Raw genomic sequence first — 27,931 nt, 5'->3', positions numbered from 1 at the left:
ATGGGCAAGCCTTAAGAAGACTCACCACCAGCTTTACAGTTGGCACGAGTTTTAAGTGCTCCGAATAATGTTTAAAACAATTAAAAATGAAATAAAAAATTCAGTAAGTTCAAAAAAATTAAAACTATAAACTATAATTATTTCTACATAGTAAAAACACAAAGTATATTTTTTCATAAAAAAACATTTTCTTTCTCCTCCTTTCCCACAAGTACTGTACTGATCTGTATTGAAGAAAAATATCAATATAGGAATTAATTCCAGAATGTCTTGATCTGCCAAATGGAAATGCATGTCCAAACGAACCCATGACAGAGAACTGTTAAATGTTTATTTTTAAATAACTACCTTGTTTTGTAATTAAAGGTCGTTATTTACCATCAAGACATTTAATTTTATTCTGTAATCATGTCTGATTTTCATTTACAGTTTAGGTTAATGCATCCTTGATGAGAGTGGGATTCGAGATGGAAAATATGGATGAAAGGAACTTTGGATAAACTCAAATCCACATTGTACACTGCTGCAGAGATTTGATATTGTAAAATCTCCAGCTAACATGATTGCCAGGCTTTGCTTCCAGTTGAAGAGAATTCCACCCAGAGCAGGTCACAATTCCAGGAAGGAAGTCTGCAATTGTCACACTGGGAGGATGAACATAAAAAGATGCCCAGGTAAATTCAACCAACCAGGATTAAAATCCAGCACAAAAAGATTGAAGATAAAAAAAATATGGATTAATGAATATATAGATAGAAAGATAAATTGAAAGCTTACCTTTCCTAAGATTATAATGGAAATGACGTTGAGGAATGAGGCACCAACAGTGGTCAACAAAAAGCTGATAAATGAGTTAGAAGTTCTTACTCTAATCCTCACCCAGGTCTTGTAAATAACGACTCCAACAACACTAGCAATTACTGCAAAGCCCTGTATTAATACAAAGCAGCCATTAGGTGTCTCAAGTAAAAGTGATTGGGGATCACATATTTTCATTGGTTGTCTGCAATCAACCTTGGAGCACGTGCTTATTTCAATTGACTTGGCGTTCTCCTTTAGATTTCTAAGTTGCAGAATAAGGTACCTTCGCGATGCTCACACTTTTTTTTTTAAACTTTAAATTTTTAATTTAAAAAAAAATTAGACACTCAGCACTGTAGGAAGCCCTTCCAACCCATGAGCCCGTGCCACCCAATTTCACTCAATGAACCCCTGTATGTTTTTGAAGGGTGAGAAGAAACCAGAGGATCCAGAAGTAGTAGCCCATGCAGTCACCGGGAGAACATACAAACTCCTTACAGACAGCACCGGATTCAAACCAGGGTCATTGGCACTATAACAGCGCCACCTGGCTATCTCACGATCTAGCTCTCTCATCTCTATTTTGCAATAAAGTTTCCTCTAGCTCAGCAGGTCCAGGTCCATGAATACAGACAAGATCTGAGAACATCTGCACCATTTAGGCACCACCTGTATCCATCATTCAGAAGCCAGTAGGGTCATAATGCACTGGCAATGGTTGGTGCAATCTGGCACCATCTCCCCTACAAACTATTACTCTCTCTTACAGGATCCTTTCACCTCTTTCACCCACTGTGAACCTAGTAGAAGTATTTGAGTGAGAAATAGAATGGGATGGCTATTACAGATTCACATTTGGGTGATAACTAGTTTTCTAGTTATTGTGCAAGTCAATAAAATTGAAAATTTCTTTTATGTATGTCCTTGTAATGATTATCAACATTACATTTTGCTGATTAGGATTTGATGTTTATTCTATGGTTCGAGCAGCAAATCGCAGGAGGCAGTGACCAGAGCTTGGGCAGTGTTCGGAGGAGGAGGAGCGAGGTGAGAGTGTCGGGGTTAATTGTTCAAGGGCCAATAAAAGGAAGGCAAGGCAACGGAGCGGCCAGCGAGGAGCGGCCCAGTGAGTGAGTGGCCTGGTGAAGGGGTGGGGCTTCGAGGCTTTGGCTCACGAGGGTTCAGTGAGCAGAGGCTGAGGTGGAGCATATCTGGATTAAGACTGTATTTTTTTTTTCCTCTTTGTAAGGTGAGGGGGAGAGAGAAGGGATGTGTGTGAGAACTGTTTGCTGTTCTCAGTGTCAGATGTGGGAGGACCTGGAATCTTCTAGCCTCCTGGACATCCATGTCTGCACTAGGTGGGCTGAGCTGCAGCATCTGAGAGACCGTGTTAGGGAACTGGAGCTGCAGCTTGATGATCTCACTCAGGTCAGGGAGAGTGAGGCCATCATAGATAGGAGTTATAGCCAGGTGGTCACACCAGGGCCGTGGGAGGAGGATCAGTGGGTTATGGTTAGGAGAGGGAAAGGAAAGAGACAGGTACAAGAAAGGGCCCCTGTGCCTGTGGTCCTCAGCAATTGGTACTCCTCCTTGAGTACTGTTTGGGGGAGGACGACAGTCAGGCTGGGGAAGGCAGCAGTGGCTGTATCTCTGGCACAAGGTAAGCCTCTGTGGCCCAGAAGAATAGGGAAGGAAGAGGAGGGCAATAGTTATAGGGGATTCAATGGTCAGGAGGACAGATAAGGGATTTTGTGGATATGATAAAGAAAACCGGATGGTGGTTTGCCTCCCCGGTGCCAAGGTCTGGGATGTAGCTTCTCGTGTCCATGATATCTTAAGGGGGGGAAGGTAATGAGCCAGAGGATGTGGTACATGATGGTACCAACGACACAGGGAGGAAGAGTGAAGTGGTCCAAAAAAAATGAATATAGGAGTTAGGTAAGGAGCTAAATAGGATCGCAAAATGGGTAATCTCCTGTGCCATGCGATAGTGAGGGCAAGAATAGTATCAGGTGGAGGATAAATACGTGGTGGCTAAAGGGGTGGATAAGGGGCAGGGATTTGAGTTCTTGGATCACTGAGCCCTTTTGTGGGGGAGGTGGGACCTGTACCAATGGACAGGTTACATCTGAATCCCAGAAGGACCTGTGGGTGACATTTGCTAGGGCTACTAAGTGGGCTTTAAACTTGTATGGTTAGGGGAAAGGGTCCATATAAAGGAGAACAGCAAGGAGATTTATCCGCAAATGGAGAAGGCTTGTAGACAAAGTTTGGGGGTGGAAAGACAGGTGATCGAGAAGGTAAAGGATTGATGCAGTGATGGAGGGGGAATGACTGTAATAAATAATAGAGTTGACTGTATAGATAGGGACAAACAGAGGGAAAGATGTGGGAAATCTCTGAAATGCATTTACTTTAATGGCAGGAGTATTGTAAGGAAGGTGGACGAGCTCAAGGTGTGGATAGACCCTTGGCATTATGTCGTGGTGGCAATTAGTGAGACATGGTTGCAGGAGGGTTGTGACTGGCAGCTAAATATTCCGGGATTTCGCTGCTTTATGTGTGATAGAATTGGAGGGGTGTGGCATTGCTTGTCAGGGAAAATATTACACAGGTGCAGAAGCGAGATAGATTGGAGGGCTTGTCAAGGGAGGCGGTGTGGGTGAAATTAAAAAATGGAAAAGGAGAAATTACAATGATAGGGGTGTATTATAGACCATCTAGTGGGGAGTGAGAAATAGAGGAGCAAATGTGTGAGGAAGTAGCAGAGGGTTGTGTTAGTGGGGGATTTTAATTTTCCTAATATAGATTCAGAAACACATTCAGTGAAGGGACTGGATGGATTAGAACTTGTAAAATGTATGCAGGATAGTTTTTTGCAGCAATATGTTGAGGTACCCACTAGAGAAGGGGCAGTGTTGGATCCACTGTTGGGGAATGAGATAGGGTAGGATCCAGTGATCGTGGTACCATTAGTTTCAATATAATTATGGAAAGGGATAGGTCTGGTTCAAAGATTAAGGTTTTTGAGTGGGAAAACCCAGATTTGAAGAAATGAGAAGGGATTTGCAAGGAGTGGTTTGGGCTGATTTGTTTTTTGGGAAGGAGGTAGAGGAGAATTGGAGGTGAGATTTTGAGAGTGCAAAATCTTTATGTTCCTTTTAGGATAAAAGGCAGAGCTAAAAGTTCAAGAGAGCCATGGTTTTCAAGGGAGATTAGAAAGTTGGTTCGAATTAAAAAGGAAGCCTATATTAAATACAAGAAACAAGATATAAATGAGATGCCTGGAAAATACATGGATTGCAAAAAGAAACTTAAGAAAGAAATTAGGAAAGCGAAAAGAAGGTACAAGGTGGTTATAGCAAACAGGGTGAAAGTAAGTCCGAAGGGTTTTTACAAATATGTAAATAGCGAAAGGAGAGTGAAGGATAAAATTGGTCCCTTGGAGATTCAGAGCGGACAACTGTGTGCAGAGTCAAATAAAATGGGGGAGATATTGAATGAGTTCTTCTCTTCAGTATTCACTAGGGAGAAGGATATGGAATCATGTAGGATAAAAGATGAAAAATGGGTAATTATGGAAAATGTAGGGATTAGGAAAGAAAGGGGTGATGGAACTTTTGAGGCATATAAAGGTGGATAAGTCTCTGGGTCCTGACAGGATTTTCCTCAGGACCTTGAGGGTAGTCAGGGAGGAAATAGCGGAGGTTCTGACAGTGATTTTTCAGAAGTCACTAGAGGAGGGCATGGTACCATATGATTGGCGTATCGCAAACATGGTTCCTCTGTTTATAAAGGGCTCCAGGTGTAGGCCCAGCAATTATCGGCCAGTAATTTTGACGTCGGTGGTACGTAAACTAATGGAAAGTATTCTTAGAGATAATATGTATAAGTATCTAGAGGGGCAGGGACTGATCAGGGACACCCAGCATGGGTTTGTGATGGAAAGTTCATGTTTGGAAAATCTTGTTGAATTTTTTGAGCAAGTGACTAGCAAGGTCAATGAGGGTTGAGCAGGAGATGTAGTCTATATGGATTACCGATAAGTGTGAGATGCTTCATTTTGGGAAGAATAATTGAAACAGGACCTATGTGGTGAAGGTGAGGGCATTGAGGAATGCAGAGGAACAGAGATCTTAGAATAACTGTTCATCGTTCTTTGAAAGTGGAATCTCATGTGGATAGAGTGATAAAGAAGGCTTTTGGTATGCTGGCCTTTATAAATCAAAGCATAGAATATAGGAATTGGGAAGTGATGTTGAGACTATTCAAGGCATTGGTGAGGCCAAGCTTGTACCATGTGTGCAGTTCTGGTTCCCTAAATTATAGGAAAGATATCAATAAGGTAGAGAGGATGCAGAGATGATTTACCAAAATGTTGCCTGGATTGCAGTATCTATAATACAAAGAAAGATTGATTAGACTGGGTCTTTATTCATTGGAGCGTAGAAGGTTGAGGGGAGATCTGATAGAGGTATATAAAATTATGAGGGGGATTGATAGAGTAGATGCGAATAGGCTCTTCCCCTTGAGGGTAGGTAAGATTGGAACAAGGGGTATGAGTTAAGGGTTAGGGGGCAAAAGTTTAGAAGTAACATGAGAGGGTGCTTCTTCACTCAGAAACTGGTGGCTGAGTGGAATGACCTTCCGGAAGAGGTGGTTGCAGCAAGGTCAATTTTGTAATTTAAGGAAAAAGTTGGATAGGTGCATGGATGTGAGGGATTTGGAGGGTTATGGGCAGGGTGAAGAAAAGTGGGACTAGAAGCAATCACTTAAATCGGAACAGACTAGAGGGGCTGAAATGGCCTGTTTCCGTACTGTAATTGTTATATGGTAAATAGAACTATTTATATTTTAACAGTAGATTGTACAATGCCTAAATGATTAATAAATAGCATACACAATTCATTATTAAAAATTGAAAAATTATTAAGTAGTCTTCAAGAAAGCATTCCATGAGTAAGGAAACTGGGAGGAACAGGTGTCTAACCTTTTATCTGGGATCCTCCAGACCAGACACATGTTGTTGTTCAGAATCTTCTGGATTTTGGAATTGGTTGTGTTTCCATCCCTTTAAGCCGGCCCGAGTTGTGCTGCTTCATCCACCCTCCACCCTAGTCGCGCTGCCATCTCACTATCTCCCCCTGCCTGAGTCACGCTGCCATCTCTTCCCCCCGCCTGAATCACGCTGCTGTGTCACATCCACCCCCGTCCGAGTCCTGCTGCAGCCTCTCTCTCCTCCCGCCCAAGTCGTGTTGCCATCTCTCTCCCCTGCCCAAGTCATGCTGCTGTATCTCTCTCTCTTCCCCTCACCTGAGTCGTGCTGCTGTATCTTCCCCCCCCCCCCACCTGAGTCGTGCTGCCAACTCCCCCCTCACCTGATCGAATCTCACTACCATCTCTGCCCTTCACCCAACTGAGTTGCGCTACCATCTCTTTCCCTCACCTGAGTTGCGCTGCCACCTCTCCCCCTCACCTGACCATATCACGCTGCCATCTCTCCCCCTTAACCATCCGAGTCACACTGTCATCTCTCCCCCCACCCGACCGAGTTGCGCTGCCGTCTCTCCCCCTCACCTGACTGAGTCACGCTGCCATCTCTCCCCCTTGCTTGACCGAGTCACGCTGCCATCTTTCTCTCTCTCCCCCCACTGTACCAGCACCAGGAGAATGGCCCCTTCTTGGTTCCCTGCTCTGTTGCAGGTACAGCAGTTTTAGTTGCGTGGGGGTTTATAGGTAGCCACCAGTGGGCTGACTGAAAGCTCCATGATGCTTGATGGGTATCAGTATATGCAATTCAGAGGCATTTATAAAGTAGCAGAACATGACGGGATACATGGGAATTGAGCTAGTGCTGCATTGGGACATGCTTGGGGCCAAACAGATGCCATCTACCAAAAAAAGTACCAATTTTGGACATTGCAGATTTTCGGAATTCCATATAAAAAGATGGTCACCTGAATTATATTTGTCATGTTTGAGTGGAAAATCAGCTGGATGACTGGACCATTATTTAGCAAGTGGAATACTGGGGATATCCTCAGATGTTAATTATTCATCTAGATGAAAAGGAATTTGCAAAATTGGAATAAAGCAGTGTGGTGAATGTCTGTCAAGCTGCCTGTCTCCCCTCTGGCAAGCCTTGCAGTACTAACATTGGCTGTGCATCATCTCTACTGTTAAGGACACTCCTCTTAGGTATAACTGTGTATGCACCTATTGTCTTTCATTATTGTACCATGAGTTTCTGCTAATAAAAGCTATGATTATTGTTTGACCACATCGTCTTTGTCTACTTCTTCAACTGGCACTTCAATTTTATTAGCAGAAATGGATGCAGCACTCAAGCCAGAGCGGCTGATAATTGACCAGTCTGCCCCAAGGGCCAGAGAAATTTTCAACCACTGGATTGCTTGTTTCGATTACTACATGGTTTGAAACAACGTGGTCGATGAGGCGATACAGTGGGGCCACCTGAACTCTCTGCTGGGTGAGGTCCCTTTCGCTGTAACGCAAGGAGCTACCACTCTGGCTATAGCCCAGGAACTTCTGACTGCTCATTATGCAGAGCCACGGAATGTGGTGCTTGTTCGAAACCAGTTGCTGACTAGACGCCAGAAACCCGGGAAAGTGATGCTGCCTATGCACTGGCCCTTGACTTGCTGGCAAACGAATGTGATGTCAGGGCAGTCAATGTGCAACAACACTGCAATGCCTTGAAGCTGCATGCTTTTGTTAAGGGGATTGACTCCAGTTACATCTGACAGAGGCTGCTGGAGACGGAGCCCTTAACCTACGACCGGGAAGTCACTCTAGCCAAAACACTGAGAAGTGCCATGCGGTCCAGTGAAATGCTAGAAACCAAAAAGGAAACATCCAGGAGTGCTGGAACCCCGAAGGAAAGAAAATGGCAAACTCCTGAAAAATGCTACTTCTGTGATAAGAGCTGGCAGCCCAGACAGAAGTGCCCGGCTCGATTTGCTACCTGCAGCTATTGTGGGAAACTTGGCCACTTCGCTAAAGTGTGTAAGGTGAAAAGTACTCCCACTGATAAAGAAGAAGTAGAGAAGCACCAAGAAAATGCATCCTGGTGCTGCAGGAATGGAAGACAACTGTGAAAAGGGAGAATCTTCAGACAAGCAGGCAGAATCGACTTCAAGTGACGTCAAGTGAGATCCCCTGTGATAGCTCAATTGACTGTAAAGCTTGGGGGATGTTACGGACTGGAACAGTCGACTATGAAAGGGGAGGTGAATGGTGAGACTCTTGATTGTCTAATAGACTCGGAGAGTACTGACAGCTACATTCTCGAGAAAGTTACCAGAGCCTTAAATTTGCGGAGATATCCAGCGAACCGAAAGATATCGATGACTTGTAGTGAACTTACAAAAATTGTACGGGACAAGTGTAAAGTTACTTTAAATTTGCAGGGACATTGCCTGGCTGATGTGTGGTTCTTTATTATGCTGGAGCTCTGCGCCCCTGTGTTACTGGGATTAGATATTCAATCTCAGATGAACAGTGTAGTGTTAAATTTCAGTAGGCCACACCCACACTTACCATCCCCCATGCTAGTTACTGTGGTTTGTCCGCATTAAAGATCAAACCTCCTTCCCTTTTCAGTGATTTATTTCCTGAGTGTCAGCCAATTGGCACTAAGAGCCGTTCTTACAGCAAAGAGGATTGTGAGTTTATCAAAGCGGAGACCCAGAGACTGCTTAAAGAGGGAGTAATTAAACCTAGTAAGAGTTCATGGTGGGCCCAAGTGGTAGTCGTGAAAAATCACACTAAGAAATTACTGGCTATTAACTACAGTCAGACAATCAACCGTTACACTAACCTGCATGTCTACCCCCTGCCACGCATCAATAAAATGATTAATCAGATAGTGCAATACAAAGTGTACTCCACTATCGACCTCAAAGCAGCTTATCACCAAATTCCCATTAAGAAAAGGGAACGGCCCTATACGGCTTTTGAGGCTGATGGGGGGGTTATACCAGTTCAAAAGGATACCTTTTGTGGTCACTAATGGTGTGTCCGTGCTTCAGAGGGAAATGGATAAGATTGTTAGGACGTATGAGTTACAGGGTAAGTTTCCCTATCTGGATAATGTCACTATCTGTGGGAAAACACAGGCTGAGCACGACAACAACTTAAAGAAATTTTTGGCAACACCTAAAGAACTCAGCCTTACATTTAACGAGGGCAAATGTGTGTTCAATATGACAGAGGTACCCATTCTGGGCTTCATTGTCCGCAAGGGCGAAATCTGCCCCGACCCGGAAAGAATGACCCCCCTTAAGAAGTTACCACCCCCAAACTCAGCAAAAGCCCTTAAAAGGTGTATGGGATTCTTTTCCTACTACTGCAAATGGGCTCGGGACTATGCCACGGAGGCACACCCTCTGTTTGACACTAAATCTTTTCCTCTCTCTCCAATGGCCTTGAAAGCTTTCGAGAGAATTAAAGCTGATATTCCTAAAGCTGCACTCTTGTCCATTGATGAGGATGTCCCATTCCAAGTGGAAACTGATGCCTCAGATTGTGCCTTGGCAGGAACCCTTAATCAAAAGGGCAGACCTGTGGCATTCTTCTCCTGCACGTTATGCGGACCTGAACTTAAACATCCTGCCATTGAAAAAGAAGCCTAGGCTATTATTGAAGCTGTTCGCTACTGGAGACATTTTCTAGCTGGCAGAAAATTTACTCTTGTCACCGATCAGAAATCCGTAGCCTACATGTTCAGAACTAAACACAAAAATAAAATCAAGAATGATAAGATGGCACGCTGGTGAATAGAACTCTCAACTTATAATTATGAGATCCAGTACAGACCGGTTAAATTAATCCCTCTGACGCATTGTAACGATCTGCTGGTGTTCAGCTGAAGGGGCTAAAAGAGATCCATAACAGACTGTGCCACCCAGGAGTCATGAGGTTCTTCCACTACATAAGGGCTAACAACCTTCCTTACTCTCTGGAAGAAGTCAGGAAACTGACTAAAAGCTGTCCCCTTTCTGCTGAAAACAAACCGCAATACTTCAAAGCTCCAGAAGCCACTCTCATCAGGCACCTGACCTTTTGAGAAGATTAGCTTAGATTTTTAAGGACTGTTACCTTCCAACAACAAAAATGTACATTTCCTGACTGTAATTGACAAATATTCCATGTTTCCTTTTGCGATACCCTGCCCTGACATCTTGTCAGCGTCTGTCATTAAGTCACTTGACAGAATTTTCAGCATTTTTGGTTTTCCCAATTACATTCATACCAATAGGGGCTCAGCATTCATGAGCGCTGAACTGCAGTGAGCCTTGCTATGGAAGGGGATTGCCACCAGCCATACCACAAGCTACAACCCGCAGGGCAATGGGCAGGTCGAAAGAGCTGAAAGACTGTTAATCTTGCTTTAAAAACACATGGCTACCCTGTTACCCGGTGGCAGGAGGTGCTGCCTGAGGCGGTACATTCTATTCGGTCATTATTGTGTACTGCAACAAATCAAACACCTCATGAACGTATGTTTGCCTTTCCTAGGAAATCAGGAACTGTGATGGACTGGCCAGCCAGTTTATCTGAGCTTGGAACCGTGCTGTTGAAGAGCGATGCTCGGGGGCGTAAAACGGACCCCCTAGTCCAACCAGTTCAGCTACTGCATACCAACCCCAACTACGCTCATGTTAAATTCCCAGACGTGAGTACTGACACTGTACCCCTAAGAGATCTGGCCTCGCCTGGTTCACCCCCTTCCTCACACCCCTACTCAAAGTGAGCCTGAGAGATTGGGCTCATCCACCCCCCCAGCCTGTGACCCCTAGTAAGCTTTCAGATGGCCATGCTGAAGCTCCACTGCCTCACGCTGGCGATTCTGGAGCGGGTCCAGAAGCCAGTCCTTCCCACACTACAGACCCAGGACCTATACCAGTTCCCAAGGTTGCAAAGGCTGTTTTGAGAAGAAGCACCAGAATTCGTAAACAACCTGATAGGTTGACATATTCAGAAAACATCTCATTACATTTTGATTGCTTGCTAGATACTGGCGTATTTTGGCTGTTAGAGTATTCTCAATGCCAAACATGGTATCCATGTATCGCTTGCTTCAGGCTTTTTTAGCAGCTGTCCTTTTAATTTTAACCCTTCTTCTGTCGGGGGGAGACCATGGTGAATCTCTGCCAAGCTGCCTGTCTCCCCTCTGGCGAGCCTTGCTGTACTAACATTGGCTGTGCATTATCTCTACTGTTAGGGACACTCCCCTTGGGTATAACGGTGTATGCACCTATTGACTTTCATTATTGTACTATGAGTTTCTGCTAATAAAAGCCATGATTATGGTTTGACCACATCGTCTTTGTCTACTTCATCAACTGGCACTTCAAGCAGACATTTAATCTTTAAAAGATATAAAAGGATAAATAAAGAACCTGACTCTTACCATCATCACTCCAACCAAAAATGAGAGGAGCATTTTTGTGCGGCGCAGAGTACCTGGGTAATAAGGTTCATCTTCACCAGTAACCGAGTCCTGCAGGTTGAAGGAAAATAGCACGATGCCAATTTTCACTAACAGTTGAGTTGCTTTCTCTTTCCCACACAAAGGTAATATACTTCTAAAACTTCTTCCATAATTAACCCCACTTAATTCTCACCTTTCCTCTCCCGCCCTCCTATCCATGTCCAATTCACACCTTTTGCCTATTGGTTTGTGTTCCTCCCCCCTGTCTTCTCTTCCCTTCTCCCCAGCCTTTTTATTAAGCCACCAGCCCCCTTTTTGCCTCATAGGTCCAAAACATTGGTTATACAGGTAAATCCTTACCTCCTAAGGACGCTGCGAATCCTGCCGAATTGTTTGCATTTTTATTATCATTGTTAACCCTGGTAATAATATTGAATTGGACACATCAAGTCCAACTCAGATGGCTTCCTTAGAATTGATTTACTTCATTAACAGTATGAAGAGCGCAAGGAATGCAGAATATTTTGGAAAAATCTCCAGCATTGGCAACTATTTTGAAACACTGACAGCTTTGGTCAAACTCAAGCATTTCTCAATCAAAAAGATGAGAAGGTTAAATTATATTAAACAATCATTGAACTTGAACTTACCTCCATTAAATATTCATACGATTAGTTCTGAAAATTAACCAATTAGTATTCTGCTCAATGCTTTCAATTTTCAATCCCTGTTCACTGCTCAGTAACCACACAAGTTCTAATTGACCAATAGAGCACTTATCTAGGTATCAGGCATAAAAGCAGCTGTAAGCAGGCTACCTAACATGGGACTATAAATAACTAAAACTAATAAGCTTCTAGCATCTACAAACACCATCCATTTATTAATGGAGTTTCCTTAAAAGGAAGTGATGAGATTAGTATTCTTGCAGCTGGGAATTGAACATTCAAAGCAAAAGTTACGAAGAAATACTTAAAAAATCATTTACACCATCCTACACAGTGGGATGTCCTTTTTTAAAGGAGAAGGGGAAGTTGTCAAAGGCAACTAACTTAAATGGAAAAATGAAGTAGTGCAGGTAATATGTAACTAGCTTTGTATGAGTAGAGGAGCATGGGTGGGGTCAGAGGGGAAGGCAATCTGGAAAATTGTTCTTCAGAGTTTAAATACTGTATTTGATGGCATACTTTTTTTGTTCCACAAAAAGTGGCTCAAATATACCTTCCACACCCCCCCTCCACACCCCCACCCCCACCAAACCCAGGTCTCGTATGCAAAATTGAAATTAGGGCAATGATGGTGAGTAACGACGGCAGTGGTCATCGTTGCTGCGTGGCTCACCACCATCACTGCCATCTATTGTAAGGGGCTCCTGACAGCCTGTCGGGAGACTCTCCTGGCAGCCCGCTGTCGGTCTCTGCACTGGTCCAAGCGCCCTGCTCCCCCTGGGAGAGATTTGGACCAGCAGAGACTGACAGCGGGTCATCAGGAGAGAGCAGTCAGTGGGACCAGCACAGGGATCACCAGCAGGCCACAGGGTGAGAGCAGGCAGCGGGACCAGAGCAGGGACGGACAGTTTGTTTTTATAAAATGTTTTCTGCTATAGCGAAGCTGCTTTTGTTTTCTCTTGTAAATTACAGCAGGATTATTATTTAAAAGATTTTTTCTGTTGTCCTAGTTACATGTTTTGTCCAAGTTTTTTTCTGCTATACTGCAGCTACATATTTCAATAACATTAAATGCTTACCCATAAATACACTAAAAATTCTTAATATTCCCTGCTGAAATGGGGGGGGTGTCTTATATGTCATCAAATATGGTAAATGGGGCAAAGATCATGAAAAATGAGGAAAATAAGGTAGGTTCTGGGTCTGATGTGTCAATAAAAATTTGTACCATGGGATATTTTGGTGGGATTTAGGTTGTTTGAAATTAGGGGTCAACCTGAAAGCAAAATGGTTTTCTTTAGCATTAGAAATCTCAGTGCAAACAGAATATTTCCAGAAATAAGATGCTTTCTAGACGTGTAGACCCTTCACCATCAAATTACTCCAGAAATGAAAATCCTCAAGAATGCTGATAACTAATACTTTCATGCAAAAGATTCCAACATTGTTGCTAATTATTTTGTAGATGCTCTTTTTTTCCAAACAAAAGAAATACCACAGATCCAGCCAAAAAACAAAGCAGCACGGTCAGTGTAGCAATTAGATCAATGCTATTACCGCGCCAGTGACTGGGGTTCGAATCCAATGCTGTTTGTAAGGAGTTTTTAGGTTCTCCCTGTGTCTTGTGTCTGCGTGGGGTTTCCTCTGGGTGCTCTGGTTCCCTCCCACCCTTCAAAATATACTGGGGTTGTAGATCAATTGGGTGGCACAAGATTGTGGGCTGGAAAAGCCTGTTACTGTACTGTATGTCATTTGATTCACATGCAGGATTCAATTTTCTGTCCCCTTTATCCATTTTGATGCCAACTTTCACCCCAATCTCTGGCAACTCTCACCCCTTTCTTGACCTGTGTCTCCATCTCAGGAGACAAATTCTCTACAGGTATTTTCTACAAATCTTCACACCCCGTCTCCCCCAAGGATTCTATTCCTTTCTCTCAAATCCTCTGCCACATCTGATCCCAAGAAAAGGTTTTTCATTCTAGAACATCTGAGATGTCTTCCTTCTTCAAAAATAAATAGCCTTCCCTCTACTACCATCGACCCACCCTTTACCTGCATCTTCTCTATTTCCCACACATCAGCCCTGGCCCTAACCACCCTGATAAGCAACAAGGACTGGATTCCCCTTGTTCTCACCTACCACCCCACCGGATTCTCCACCTAAATATTATCCTCTTCAATTTCTGTCACCTAAAGCATGATCTCACTACCAGAATCATCTTTTCCACCCCACCTCTCTCCACTTTCCATAGGCACTGCTCCCTCCAGGATTCACTCGTCCACTCATCACTTCACACTACTTCTGTGACCACAAGAAAGGTTAACCTTGCACCCACACATCCTCCCTCACCATCATTTCAGGCCTCAAACAGTGAAGTAACACTTCACTTGTGAATCTGCAGTGTTATCATCTACTGCATCTGGTTCTCCCATTGTGGCCTCCTCTACATCAGAGAGAGTGGACACAGACTGGAAGATTGTGTTGCTGAGAACCTTCACTCTGTCTGCTGTAATAACGGACCTCCCAGTGGCTAACCATTTTAATTCCACTTACCATTTTCACACTGCCACACCTATCCATGGCTTCGCTGAAGCTACTCACAAATTGGAAGACCACCACCTAATATTTCATCTGGGCACTCTCCAACTAGACAGCATTAACATAGACTTCTCCAGTTTCTGTTAACCACTGTCCTCTCTCTCTTTCCCTATCCCTCTATCTAATTCCTCCAGCTCTCCACCCCCTTCCCATTCAGAGCTATCCCTCAGCTTTCCTTTCTTTTCCCACCTATGTTCACTTTTGATATCTTATCTGTTAGCCTTTGCTCCTCCATCTGCTCCTTCATCCTTCCTCTCCTCACCTTCTCTTTTTACTCAGGCATCTGCCTGCTTTTTCCTCATACCTTGACGGTGGGATCAGGCCCGAAACTTTGGTTACCCTTTCCTTCCTACAGATGGTGCGCGACCTGCTGAGTTTCTCCAGCACTTGGTGTATTGAATTGGTGCTATGATATTGATTTATTTTTAATGCCAACATAACTGGAATTCAAACCTCTTCACACACAGTAAAGGTTTTGCATATGAACAGAGGATTAGTGTGTCCTGTAATTTTGTAAGTTATGAAAAATATAGATTAGGAATGAAGGGCAAGCTTTCAAATGAAGATAATAACTGCATTATCATGTTTATCAGGATGTGGACTCGAAAGGCCGAGATGGCCCACCAGTTTACTTGCATGAATCTATCAATGATGCAATTAATTTTTATGTCATCTTATTATTTTCTGTATTAGGATGGGATGACAAATGCATCATGCATTATGCTGCCACATCTCGGAATTTTATGGATATGCTTTAAATGAAAAATTGCCACAGGAAAAGCAGATTCTTCTGTATTCCTTAAGTGGAAGATCTCCTAATCATTAAACATTCTCACAAAGGTCATAACTACTATCCAGAATTTGAAACGTTCCTATGGAAAACTAACTTGAGAGATTGCTCTCAAAATATTAGCAGAAACAAGAGGGAACTTTAAAGAAATAAAAATTGTTACAACTTTATAACTAAAACTAGTGTTGATTGGGAAAAGAACTTCCATTTAAAGAATCATCAGAAAAAGTAGAGATAGTGGACGACGTTTTGTCTACAAGGCTGAGATGAGGCAGCTCGATGGATTTGTACTCACTGTCTCTTCATTTTGAAATATATTTAATATCCTTAGTAGCAAATGGTAAAACTGAAATAAAGATATAATTGAGGTTTTCTCTTAAAATTTTCAAAGATTAGCAAACAAGTAAATGTAACACTTTCATTAAATCTAGTCATTATTTGTGCATTTGATTAATTCTAGGTGCTTCACCGTCTTCTGTGAACAGGAGAGTGAATTCCGGTCCGATTCTAAGCAATTATAACATTATAGTTCTTGCAAACCTTATGGACTCATCTGTCAAATGAGCTTCAGCTATTAGGGAAATGCTGCTCAGAAAGTACATCAATTATTTATATGAAAATCAACAAGTAAAGTTAGTGGCCTTAATGTCAAACAGGCCTTCTGTGCCTCTTTATATAACATTTTCCCTGCTCACACCGTCACTGGCAACTTTGGGAATTACACAAAAATGTACATGAACTTGATCGGACCAATGCAACCTTTTATGCTAGAGATGGAATTTTAATCCTGCTGCAGTGTTGGCAGCATATTACATGGATGGTACTTTTGTTTAACATTGGCAAGGCCTTCCCTATTTCACAGGTTAAGAAAAATGTTAGTCGAATGCTATATTTCCTACCCTGAATGTCAATCTGCTGAACTATCACTTTTACTGAAATAAACTGTTTTAGTTAATTATGTTGATTTATTTTGGAACTCAAAAGAACTCAAACTTATGTCCTGGATCACTGGTCCAGACCCCTGTTTGCAAGTCCCATTGTGCTATCATTCTCTGAAGCTGTGTAGTTCTTGTATTTCCGTACAATGCTTCTTGTCTCAAATAATTAACACTCTACATACTTCAGCATTTTAGATTCATGTAGCAATTAATTCAACTGCTCACTTACAGATAGCAAAGTTTGATTTTCATAGTTGAAATCGTTCACGGGTTTGAGCTGTGTCCTTGAAATTTCAAGACGCATCTTTTTACTCATTTTATAGTGTGTATAAGACCTCAACAATGAAGATGCTGTTTACATCCGGTACCGCACGGATGGCAGTCTCTTCAATCTGAGGCGCCTGCAAGCTCACACCAAGACACAAGAGAAACTTGTCCGTGAACTACTCTTTGCAGACGATGCCGCTTTAGTTGCCCATTCAGAGCCAGCTCTTCAGCGCTTGACGTCCTGTTTTGCGGAAACTGCCAAAATGTTTGGCCTGGAAGTCAGCCTGAAGAAAACTGAGGTCCTCCATCAGCCAGCTCCCCACCATGACTACCAGCCCCCCCACATCTCCATCGGGCACACAAAACTCAAAACGGTCAACCAGTTTACCTATCTCGCCTGCACCATTTCATCAGATGCAAGGATCGACAACGAGATAGACAACAGACTCGCCAAGGCAAATAGCACCTTTGGAAGACTACACAAAAGAGTCTGGAAAAACAACCAACTGAAAAACCTCACAAAGATAAGCGTATACAGAGCCATTGTCATACCCACACTCCTGTTCGGCTCCGAATCATGGGTCCTCTACCGGCATCACCTACGGCTCCTAGAACGCTTCCACCAGCGTTGTCTCCGCTCCATCCTCAACATTCATTGGAGCACTTTCATCCCTAACGTCGAAGTACTCGAGATGGCAGAGGTCGACAGCATCAAGTCCACGCTGCTGAAGATCCAACTGCTCTGGGTGGGTCACGTCTCCAGAATGGAGGACCATCGCCTTCCCAAAATCGTGTTATATGGCGAGCTCTCCACTGGCCACCGTGACAGAGGTGCACCAAAGAAAAGGTACAAGGACTGCCTAAAGAAATCTCTTGGTGCCTGCCACATTGACCACTGCCAGTGGGCTGATATCGCCTCAAACCGTACATCTTGGCGCCTCACAGTTCGGCGGGCAGCAACCTCCTTTGAAGAAGACCGCAGAGCCCACCTCACTGACAAAAGGCAAAGGAGGAAAAACCCAACACCCAACCCCAACCAACCAATTTTCCCCTGCAACCGCTGCAACCGTATCTGCCTGTCCCGCATCGGTCTTGTCAGCCACAAACGAGCCTGCAGCTGACGTGGACATTTACCCCCTCCATAAATCTTCGTCCGCGAAGCCAAGCCAAAGAAAAGAAAGTGTGTACACTCATGGACAGTTGCCATCTTAATAAATCTTGTATTGCAGTGCAGGATATATTTACTGATTTGCCATTCTTAAATGCAACTCTCCTCAATATAATTGAGAACACCATTCAAAAATAGCTGACTGCTATTTCTTCCTCGCTGTCATCAGATTCTGGAATAATCAATGAACCAAAGGCACTGCCTTAATTTTTGTGCACTACTATTTTAATTTTGTTATATATAGTGATGTTGTAAGATGGTTATAATCTGAATGTTTACACTGTGATGTTGCTGCAAAACATGACAATAAATTCTGATTCTGAACCAGTTAATTTGAGAGTTTATGGTAAAATGGCCACAGTTGATATTAAAAATGAAATATCAGTATGCATCAGTCACTTGATATTACATCATGAATAATTCACATTTTCAATTGATTGGAAAGAATTGGTAGAAAATGGTATTATTTTAATGCACAGATAGAAATCTGTAAATTAGAAATACAGAAATTATTGAAGTGATGTATAGTGACATTGAAAAGAAAAGTCTTATTTGAATTAATGATGGATTAAACCAAAGATTTTAAATACAGCTAAACTCTACCTGTCTCACATATGTTCCATAAAACTCAGGTCTGGATGGCTCATCATTTTCATAGTTGTCAACGTCCCATCCGTACACCAGTTTTGCATTAATCCTTTTCCATACTTCCAGAAAAATTGTCCCTAGAAATGATGTATGTTGTCTGTCAATTTAACAAAAGAATCAAAGAATAACATAGCAAGCCACTGAACTCACTGAGTTTGCACCATCTTATTTAAAGAGCAATCCAGTTCCCATTGCTCTACTATTTCCTCATACTCTGGCAATTTTATTTCTTTCAAGTGTTTACCCAATTCTATTTCTGAAGCTTATTATTGAATCTGTAATTGGGAAATGAATGCCAGTCCCTAATGTTATGAGCCCAGAGGACCCCAAACCCAGCAGCAATAGAAATTCACCAAGACAATGGCTACTTAAACAAAAGTTGCTTTTAATTATCTTTAAACATAAAAACAGGATAAAACTTTAACATATTACTATTAACTTAACCCCCTTCTGATTCTAAGCGCTCGTGTATGTCATGTGTGTGGAAGTTCAGAAAAGTTCTTTGATTAACAGTCCAATCTCACTTCTCACTCCTCCAAGTTCACTGGTTCCAGGCAATTCTTTACTGTGCATAGAATTTAACATTTATGAATTTCACCAGGCTTTGGTGCTTGAAAGGTAAATGGTTACTGCTCAGGAAGGTTATTGTCGGTTTTTAGAGAGAGATTTGTTGCTCGTTGGACACCCACAACTGATTCCTTCTGAACAGCCACTCAGTGTCTTGCTGAAGAAACATGCCCCATCAGGGTTTTCCAGATGATAGCCTCTTTCTTTCAGGTCACCTTTTTGTTTCCTTTATTTCAAATGAAACATTAGGCTTTGACCAGGCTGAACTAAGAACTCACAACCCATCTTCAAAATGGGGTTTTTCCACAAGCTTGCCAGCTTGTCATGTTCCAGTCCCAGCAGCTACTGCTGAACTGTAGAACTGAATTTTCTCTCTCTCTCTCACACTCAGAGAAAACCACATGACCCTCTTAGATCAACCAATTGCACTCAGTCAGACAGCGGCTCCAGACCTAATCTTCCGAGTTTGTTCATCTGTTGCTTTCCAAAACAATAATCCATGTCCAATTAACACCTACTTGTGAAGTCTCTATAGGCATTCTTCAAAATTTTTGCAATGCACCCAAAGCCCAGACTGTCTGGCTTGAGCAGAGCTCTGGCATTTTAAATGAGATCTGTTTTGATGTGTTTGTATGTGACCTACACTAAAAAAAAACCTGCCACAACTCATATCCTTTAAAACATATCTATATACAATAACAAATATATAACATAATCTGTCTCACTAGTCACTCAATCAGTTAAAACTTTTCTCACATCAATAATTTCAAATCCAACCTCTGGTTAATGGTAATAATTTGAAACAGATTCTCCATTTCTAAAGAATCAACAATTTTAAAACACTTGTCAAATCACCTCTCAACCTTTTTCACGAGTAATATTCCAGATTCTATACAACTGCAGGCTGATGAGGGAATTGAGGGCCTGGTCAGGAAATAGAGGTCATAAGTATAGGTAGCTGGAATCAAGTGAATCCCTTTAAGTGTATTAAAGGATTGAGGAGGAAGTTAGCAAGATGAAAAGGGTAAAGGAGAATCCTAAAATAATAAAAGTGTGGTTAGTGAGAGAGTAGGCCCCTTAAGGATCAACTGAATAATCCTTATGTGGAGCCACAGGAAAATGACAAGGACAATACATCTCATCTGTTTTTATCGTGGAGAAAGACAACACAAGTGAGTGAGTTTAACAAGGGAACGTGATATTCTAGAGCATATTAGCATCTTGAAGTAAGTGGTATTGAACGTTCTGAAGTGCAAAATGTGGCATAAATCCACAAGGCCCAATCAGGTGCTTTCAATTATGTCAAGATTGTGGGGCCCTGGCAGAGATTTTTGTAACTATGGCTATAAATGAGGTATTGAAAGACTGCAAGATAACTCATGTCCCTTTATTTAAGAAGTGTAGCAAGGATACCTCAGGCCAGTGAGCCTTACATCAAAGGAGAATAATTATTGAAGGGAATTCTGTGAGACAAGATTTATCCATGGTTGGAAAAGGCAAGGAGAGATGAGGGAAAGTTAGCATGACTTTGTGCATAGGAAATCATCTCATGAATTTGATTGATTTTTCTGAAGAGTTGATCAAGAGGACTAACAAGGGCATATCAGTAGATGTTGCCTGTGTGGCAAGGCCTTTGACAAGTTCCCACTTGGTAGGCTGCTTCAGAATGTGAAATCACATGGGATTTCCCAAAAGTCACAAGAGGATATTGATCAACTAAAAAAAAAACTAGGCAAAATAATAGCAAATGAAACTTAACTCAGACAAGTGCGAAGTGATGCATTTTAGGAAGTTAAACAGGCCAGGGTGCACACAGTCAATGGCGGGGCACTGGGGAGTGCTGCTGAACAGAGATCTAGTCGTAAAAGTCCATTGTTCCTTGCAAGTGGCAATAGGGTGACATAGAAGGCATATGGCATTCTTCCTTCATTGGCTGAGGAAATTGCATACAAACAAGAATTGGGACAATATTCAAAAGATGGGTTAGGTAGCATTTGGAGTTCTGTTTGCCACACAATAGGCAGGACATGATTAGGGTAGAGAAAGAATAGAAAGGATTCACAAGAAAGTTGTCTGCATTGGAGGGTTTGAATCATCAGGAGAGATGTTATATGTTTTGGTCTCTTCTCCCTGGAGTGAAGGAAGTCAAGAATTCACCTGATAGAGGTATGTAAAATTAAAAGAGGTAGGTTGGAAAGCTCGTATCTTTTCCCATGGTAGGAGTGTCTAAAACTAGAAGACATGGCTTAAAGTGACAAGTGGAAATGGGATCTGATGGGTAATTTTTTTTCCCCCCACTCAGAGTTTTTGGTATCTTGAATGAGCTTCCAGTGGAGGTGATGGAGGCAGAAATTGCAAACGTACTTAAGAGGCATCTAGGCAAGTACTTGAATGAACAAGGCACAGAACATATCGTTATTACAGGCAAGTAGAATTAGCATATGATGGTCTGCACAAATGTGGTGGGCTAAAGGGCCTGCTTCTATATAACTAATTCTAGGATCATTTGCACTTCAAACCAAGGAACCAGACATAACAAGATTGAATAAACAAAAATCAATCAGCCAAAAAGCTACATGCACTTCTTGATGAAGATGATGAAACAATTCTTCGCATAGTTTGACATAGTACTAATTTGAATGTGAGATCAACCAGGCCAAGTTCATTTTAAAATCACTTTTAAATCATCCATTTTCCAAAATGAGTTATATAGCCTGCTTTCATTTAATTTCGGAAACTGATAAATGTACTGGGGTTATATATTCTTTTGGTTTTAAAATCTATTAGGTTCCTTTACAGATTCCTTACCCCACAGGCAAACAATAAGACCAAACCATGGTGTGGCATCATTATCCAAGGCAGACTGAATGATTGTAAGGAAGTCACCTGAATGCACACTGTGAGAAACAGAGAACGAGAATGGGGGAATAATTACTGACAAAGGAGTCATAAGCCAAAAGTAAATAATTTGGTTAGTCAATCTATGAACTGGAGTGTGCTGATTAAACCATTTTTGGATATTAACCAGGAATGAATAAGGACATTACATTAAATTCCATACAATCTGAATGTATAATCTACAAATATTAAAATAAAATGAATATTGATTGGTTTTACATAAATAAAGTACACATACACTAAACAAGAATACAGTATAATAATATTCTGGACTTCATAGGCCATAATAATTAAAGTTTATGTGACTGACACAGGATTTTACAATTTTACAGAATATTTAAAAGTATCTACAAGGAAATAACTAAAATAATTTGTTGTTTTATTTAGTTAAACCTGTAATAAAAATGCATTTAACTTGCCAGCATTAAAATGGCCCAACTGTATATCCGAACATGTCATCTAACCAGAAAATTACTCATTTAGACTTTCTCTCCATTTTCTACTCATTAACTTCAACATTCCAAGTTCAGATTTATTGTCGCAGAACATCCATGACATCTCGTACAACCCTAAGACTCTTCTTCCTGCGGGCCAGGCAGAATTTCTACTTACTGGTAATGCAAAAACTGTACTCAAGAAATGTATACAAGAGAAATGTAAACAAACTGTCTGTGCAATACAGAAAATCTTTGGCTTGGCTTCGCGGACGAAGATTTATGGAGGGGGCAAAAGTCCACGTCAGCTGCAGGCTCGTTTGTGGCTGACAAGTCCGACGCGGGACAGGCAGACACGGTTGCAGCGGTTGCAGGGGAAAATTGGTTGGTTGGGGTTGGGTGTTGGGTTTTTCCTCCTTTGCCTTTGTGAAAATCCAAAACTTTCTGAGCACTGACATGATGCCACAGGTGGGGCTCTGACGCCAGTTTACTAACCATAGTCACCGCCAGACCTACGTTCTTTACTCACTGTGATGACTCTGGCGGAAACATTTTTAAAAGCCGTCCAGCAGAATTCCTAGTATTTGGAACTGCATTTATCTTCTTTTACAAACAGAGATCAAGTTTTTTTTTGTAAGTACAAAACATTATTTTCATGTGAAATCTGAAACTTGTCTCCACCTAAGGTGCCATGTTTGAGTGTAACACGACCAGCAACATTATTGAATTGAAAAAAATGAAGTGTAGTGTTCTGTAACCTTTTGATCAAAAATATCATAGGTGGAGATTGAAAGCCTGCCGTTGATTGTTGTTAACAGCTGAGACAGGTATTCTGCTGATGCTTCTGTACTGCTTAGTTACCTTAAACACAGTATTCCAAAATCTGAAACACCTCTGGTCCCATGCATTTCAGATAAGGGGTACATGACCTGTATTAAATAATCTATAATGTGCAAAGTAAGAGAGTCCTTAAATAAATCTCTGATTGAGTTTGTTGTTCAAGAGTCTGATGGTGGAGGGGTAGCAGCTGTTCTTGCACCTGGTGGTGCGAGTCTTGTGGTACCTCTACCTCTTTCCTGAGGGCAGCAGCGAGAACAGAGCATGACCTGGGTGGTATAGATCCTTGATTGCCGCTGCTCTCTGACGGCAGCATTCCCTGTAAATTTTCTCAATGGTGAGGAGAGTTTTACCTGTCACATGCAGGGCTGAGTCCACAACATTTTGCAGGACTTTCCACTCAAAGGTATTGGTACCCCATACAGGCTATGATGCAGCCAGTCAGCACTTTCCACTACATATCTGTAGAAATTTGCCAAGATTTTCAATATTATACAAAACCTCTGCAAACACCTGAGAAAATAGAGTCACTGACATACTTTTACACTGATGGCATTCATGTGTTTGGTCCAGGAAAGGTCCTCCAAAATAGCGACTCCCAGGAATTTAAATTTGCTCACCCTCTCCAGCTCTGATCCCCTAATGATTACCGGATTGTACATCCCTGGTTTTCTCCTCCTCAAGTCCACAATCAGCTCTTTGATTTTGGTGACGGTGAGTTGTTGCTACACTATTCAGCCAAGTTTTCATCTCCCTCCTGCACGCTGACTCATCACCCCTTTTTTGTACAACCCACTACCCTGGTATCATCAGTGAATTTGGAGACAGAGTCGTTAACACACCGAATCACACATTCAAAGGTGTACAGTGAGCAGAGGGCTAAGAACCTTGCCATCTCTCTCTAGTACTGATGGAGATGGCGGAGGAGATATTTTCACCAATCTTCACTGATTGTGGTCTGATGGTGAGGAAATCCAGGATCAAATTACACAGTAGAGTGTTGAGACCCAGGGCTTGAATTTTGCTGATCAGTTTTGAGGAGATGATGGTGTTGAATGCCGAACTGCAGTCGATAAAGCATCTCCTGATGTATCCATCTTTGCTGTCCAGATCTTCCAGGGCTTTGTGTAAAGCCAGTGAGATGGCATCTGCCATTGACTTGTTGCTGCAGTAGGAAAATTCAACGAATCTATGTTGCCAGACAGGAGCTAATATGCTTCAATGCCAGCCTCTCAAAAAACTTTATCACTGTGGATATGAGTGCCACTGGTCAACAGTCATTTAGGCTGGTTACCACACACTTCTTGGGCACAGGTACGATTAAAACCTGTTTGAAACAGGTGGGTACCATGCCCTGCTAGAGTGAGATGTAAAAGATATCAGTGAATACATTGGCAAGTTTATTAGCACAGGTTTTCTGTACTTGGCCAGCTACTCCATCCGGACCAGATGCTTTCCTTGGATTCACTCTCCTAAAGGCAGTCCCCATGTCTTTATGAATTAAAATTCTTAGGAGTCACTATCTTGGGGATCTTTCCTGAACCAAACTCACTAATAGCATCGTAAAGAAAGCACCTCCACTTCTTCAGGAGTTTGCAGAAGTTTGGTACAACACTCGAAACCCTGGCAAATTTCTACAGAGGTGTGGTGGAAAGTGTGCTGACCAGCTGCATCGTGGTCTGGTATGGGGACACCAATATCCCTGAGTGTCAAGGTCTGCTCAGGACACCACAAGCAAAACCCTCACGACTATCAAGAACATCTATAGTAAACGCTACCGTCAGAGAGCAGCAGCAATCATCAAGGATCCACACACCACCCAGCACATGCTCTGTTCTCGCTGCTGCCACCAGGAAAGATGTAATAGTTACCACAAGATTTGCACCATCAGGTTCAGGAACAGCTGCTACCCCTCCACCATCAGACTCCTCAACAACAAATTCAATCAGAGATTCTTACTTGTGATTTTATTGATTATTTTATTCTCTCTCTGTCTTGCAGTTTGTTTACATTCATTATCTGTTTACATTTCTTTGTTTACATGTGTACTTTTTTTTACTACCAATCAATGGTAATTCTGCCTTGCCACAGGAAAAAAGAATCTCAGGGTTTTATGTGATGTCACGCATGTACTCTGACAATAAATCTGAAATGTCAACCTCGGTTAATGACACTAGAGAAGCATCAGGGAAGACAAGGATGTGCAGTGGCTTTTCCTTGTCCTGCTGGTCAAATCAGGTATAGAAGATTAGTGAAGCTTTGCTGTCTCCTACTGCACCAGATTTGGCTTTGTAGCAGTTTATATCATTAACCAATTCTCAATCACACCTTCATGTTATCTCTAATATTCTAAGCTTTAACTTTGTTTTCGAATCTCCTGTAGGTCAGATTGGATACGTAACCGTGAACCTAATCTTAGCATCTATCCTTGAAGTTTAACTATTCGAATCATAAGGAATAAACATGAGCAAAATTTCAGGTGCAACTTAACAAGTGCTTTAAGTTGACAGAGGTCTTTCCTCCAAAAGCTCTGTGATTACATCCATGGGAAACCTAAATGGTGGTAACAGCCTCAACATGCACCGCTTGGCAGACAAGGAAAAGACATAATATCCAGATGCCTTGCCTGAACTGGTTGAGGGAAGAGTATCAATGAGAACTTTCTTAATGTAACTCAACTGTACACAAATAAATATAGGCAAATGGTAGGAGCATGAGACTAATCAAACAGTTCTTCCTAGAAATAGGAGAGTTATGATCCCAATGTGTTGTGTCATTCTGTGACTATAACATCAGATTTTTCAGTCATTTGCAATGTTTTCCTCATTATATAATAATTATGCATGAGGAAGTCAAGAGGCATCGCTGCAAGATTTTTAATGTTGTGGAAATAAATCCAGGTACATTTAAAAACTTTAGATTTAAAGCCAAACACTTACTGAAATGTTGCATTTACCCAGATTTTAGCAGCACATGTTGTATTGAGTCCTCTCTCGATTATTTTTCTCTTTCCACCAATGTTATCACATGCATCTCTGAAATAAAATACAAGAATTGATTAAGCTTGCTGCAAAACTTGCTGATATCCACCTATCAGTGCAAATCAGAGTTGAGGGCGGCAGGGTACCAAAGCAGTTAGTGCTGCTATCCCATAATTGGGGCTTGGGTACAATCCTGATCCTGCATGCTGTCTGTGCACATCCTCATGTGTTTTCTCTGGATGTTCTCATTCCTTCACCAATTCTAAAGATATGATGTTAAGCTACTTAGTTACTGAAAATTATAGTTTGGTCCAGGTTCATCACAAAAAGAATCAAAAAGTTGAGGGACACGTATAAAGGGAAATATGATACAGGGGTACAAGGAAATAAAAAAGTGTTGGAATGGGTAAGTATAAGGCAAGAAATCTTTGTGGCAATATGCTGAATACCTGAAAAAATGGTTACATTTAAAGGAGTTCACTCTAAAATTTGAATACTTGTTTGGCCACCATACTGATTCAGGTCATTTTGTAGACTCCAATATGAACTCAATTGCCCAGAATTTGGATTTCTTCATTATTTATATGATTTTAATAAGAAATACACATGTTGGGGATGTCACAATGACGGGAAACAAAATTGATGGGCAAAGGTCTGCCTCTAGAATATAGCAGTACGGTACTATTGGGCATAGTTATGTCAGCATAAGGCAAGAGCACAGATCTGACACTATAACACTGGGATATCATACTGGTGGGTTCAGCTCTGTCACTATATCACAGGGATAGAGATCTGTCACTATGACACTGGGACATAGTACTGGTGGGTACAACCGTCACTATATCACAAGAGAACAGATCTGACACTATAACACTGGGATATCATACTGGTGGGTTCAGCTCTGTCACTATATCACAGGGATAGAGATCTGTCACTATGACACTGGGACATAGTACTGGTGGGTACAACTGTCACTATATCACAAGACAACAGATCTGACACTATAACACTGGGATATTGTACTTTAATATGGTCTTTGCCCTCAGACAGCTCCAAGAAAAGTGCAGAGAACAAAACAAAGGACTCTACATCACCTTTGTTGACCTCACCAAAGCCTTCGACACCGTGAGCAGGAAAGGGCTTTGGCAAATACTAGAGCGCATCGGATGTCCCCCAAAGTTCCTCAACATGATTATCCAACTGCACGAAAACCAACAAGGTCGGGTCAGATACAGCAATGAGCTCTCTGAACCCTTCTCCATTAACAATGGCGTGAAGCAAGGCTGTGTTCTCGCACCAACCCTCTTTTCAATCTTCTTCAGCATGATGCCGAACCAAGCCATGAAAGACCCCAACAATGAAGACGCTGTTTACATCCGGTACCGCACGGATGGCAGTCTCTTCAATCTGAGGCGCCTGCAAGCTCACACCAAGACACAAGAGAAACTTGTCCGTGAACTACTCTTTGCAGATGATGCCGCTTTAGTTGCCCATTCAGAGCCAGCTCTTCAGCGCTTGACGTCCTGCTTTGCGGAAACTGCCAAAATGTTTGGCCTGGAAGTCAGCCTGAAGAAAACTGAGGTCCTCCATCAGCCAGCTCCCCACCATGACTACCAGCCCCCCCACATCTCCATCGGGCACACAAAACTCAAAACGGTCAACCAGTTTACCTATCTCGGCTGCACCATTTCATCAGATGCAAGGATCGACAATGAGATAGACAACAGACTCGCCAAGGCAAATAGCGCCTTTGGAAGACTACACAAAAGAGTCTGGAAAAACAACCAACTGAAAAACCTCACAAAGATAAGCGTATACAGAGCCGTTGTCATACCCACACTCCTGTTCGGCTCCGAATCATGGGTCCTCTACCGGC

General features: G+C 42.1%; 1 protein-coding gene across 1 annotated transcript in view; it reads right to left on the bottom strand.

Annotated features, from left to right (window-relative positions):
- The window catches only part of LOC138739422 (anoctamin-7-like), a 114,213-nt gene that overhangs the window by 28,018 nt on the left and 58,264 nt on the right, over window positions 1-27,931 (bottom strand). The window contains exons 8-13 of the mRNA XM_069891415.1: window positions 26,014-26,109; window positions 21,714-21,802; window positions 18,294-18,415; window positions 15,613-15,663; window positions 11,237-11,326; window positions 778-930 (exon numbers count right to left, since the gene is read on the bottom strand). Coding sequence (XP_069747516.1) covers window positions 778-930; window positions 11,237-11,326; window positions 15,613-15,663; window positions 18,294-18,415; window positions 21,714-21,802; window positions 26,014-26,109 — 601 coding nt within the window. The remainder of the gene's footprint in view (window positions 1-777; window positions 931-11,236; window positions 11,327-15,612; window positions 15,664-18,293; window positions 18,416-21,713; window positions 21,803-26,013; window positions 26,110-27,931) is intronic.

This window comes from Narcine bancroftii, chromosome 7, assembly GCF_036971445.1.
Source record: "Narcine bancroftii isolate sNarBan1 chromosome 7, sNarBan1.hap1, whole genome shotgun sequence".
Classification (NCBI taxonomy): domain Eukaryota; kingdom Metazoa; phylum Chordata; class Chondrichthyes; order Torpediniformes; family Narcinidae; genus Narcine; species Narcine bancroftii.
The sequence above is the reverse complement of the archived record's forward strand: the minus strand, read 5'-3'. Positions and strand labels throughout refer to the sequence as shown.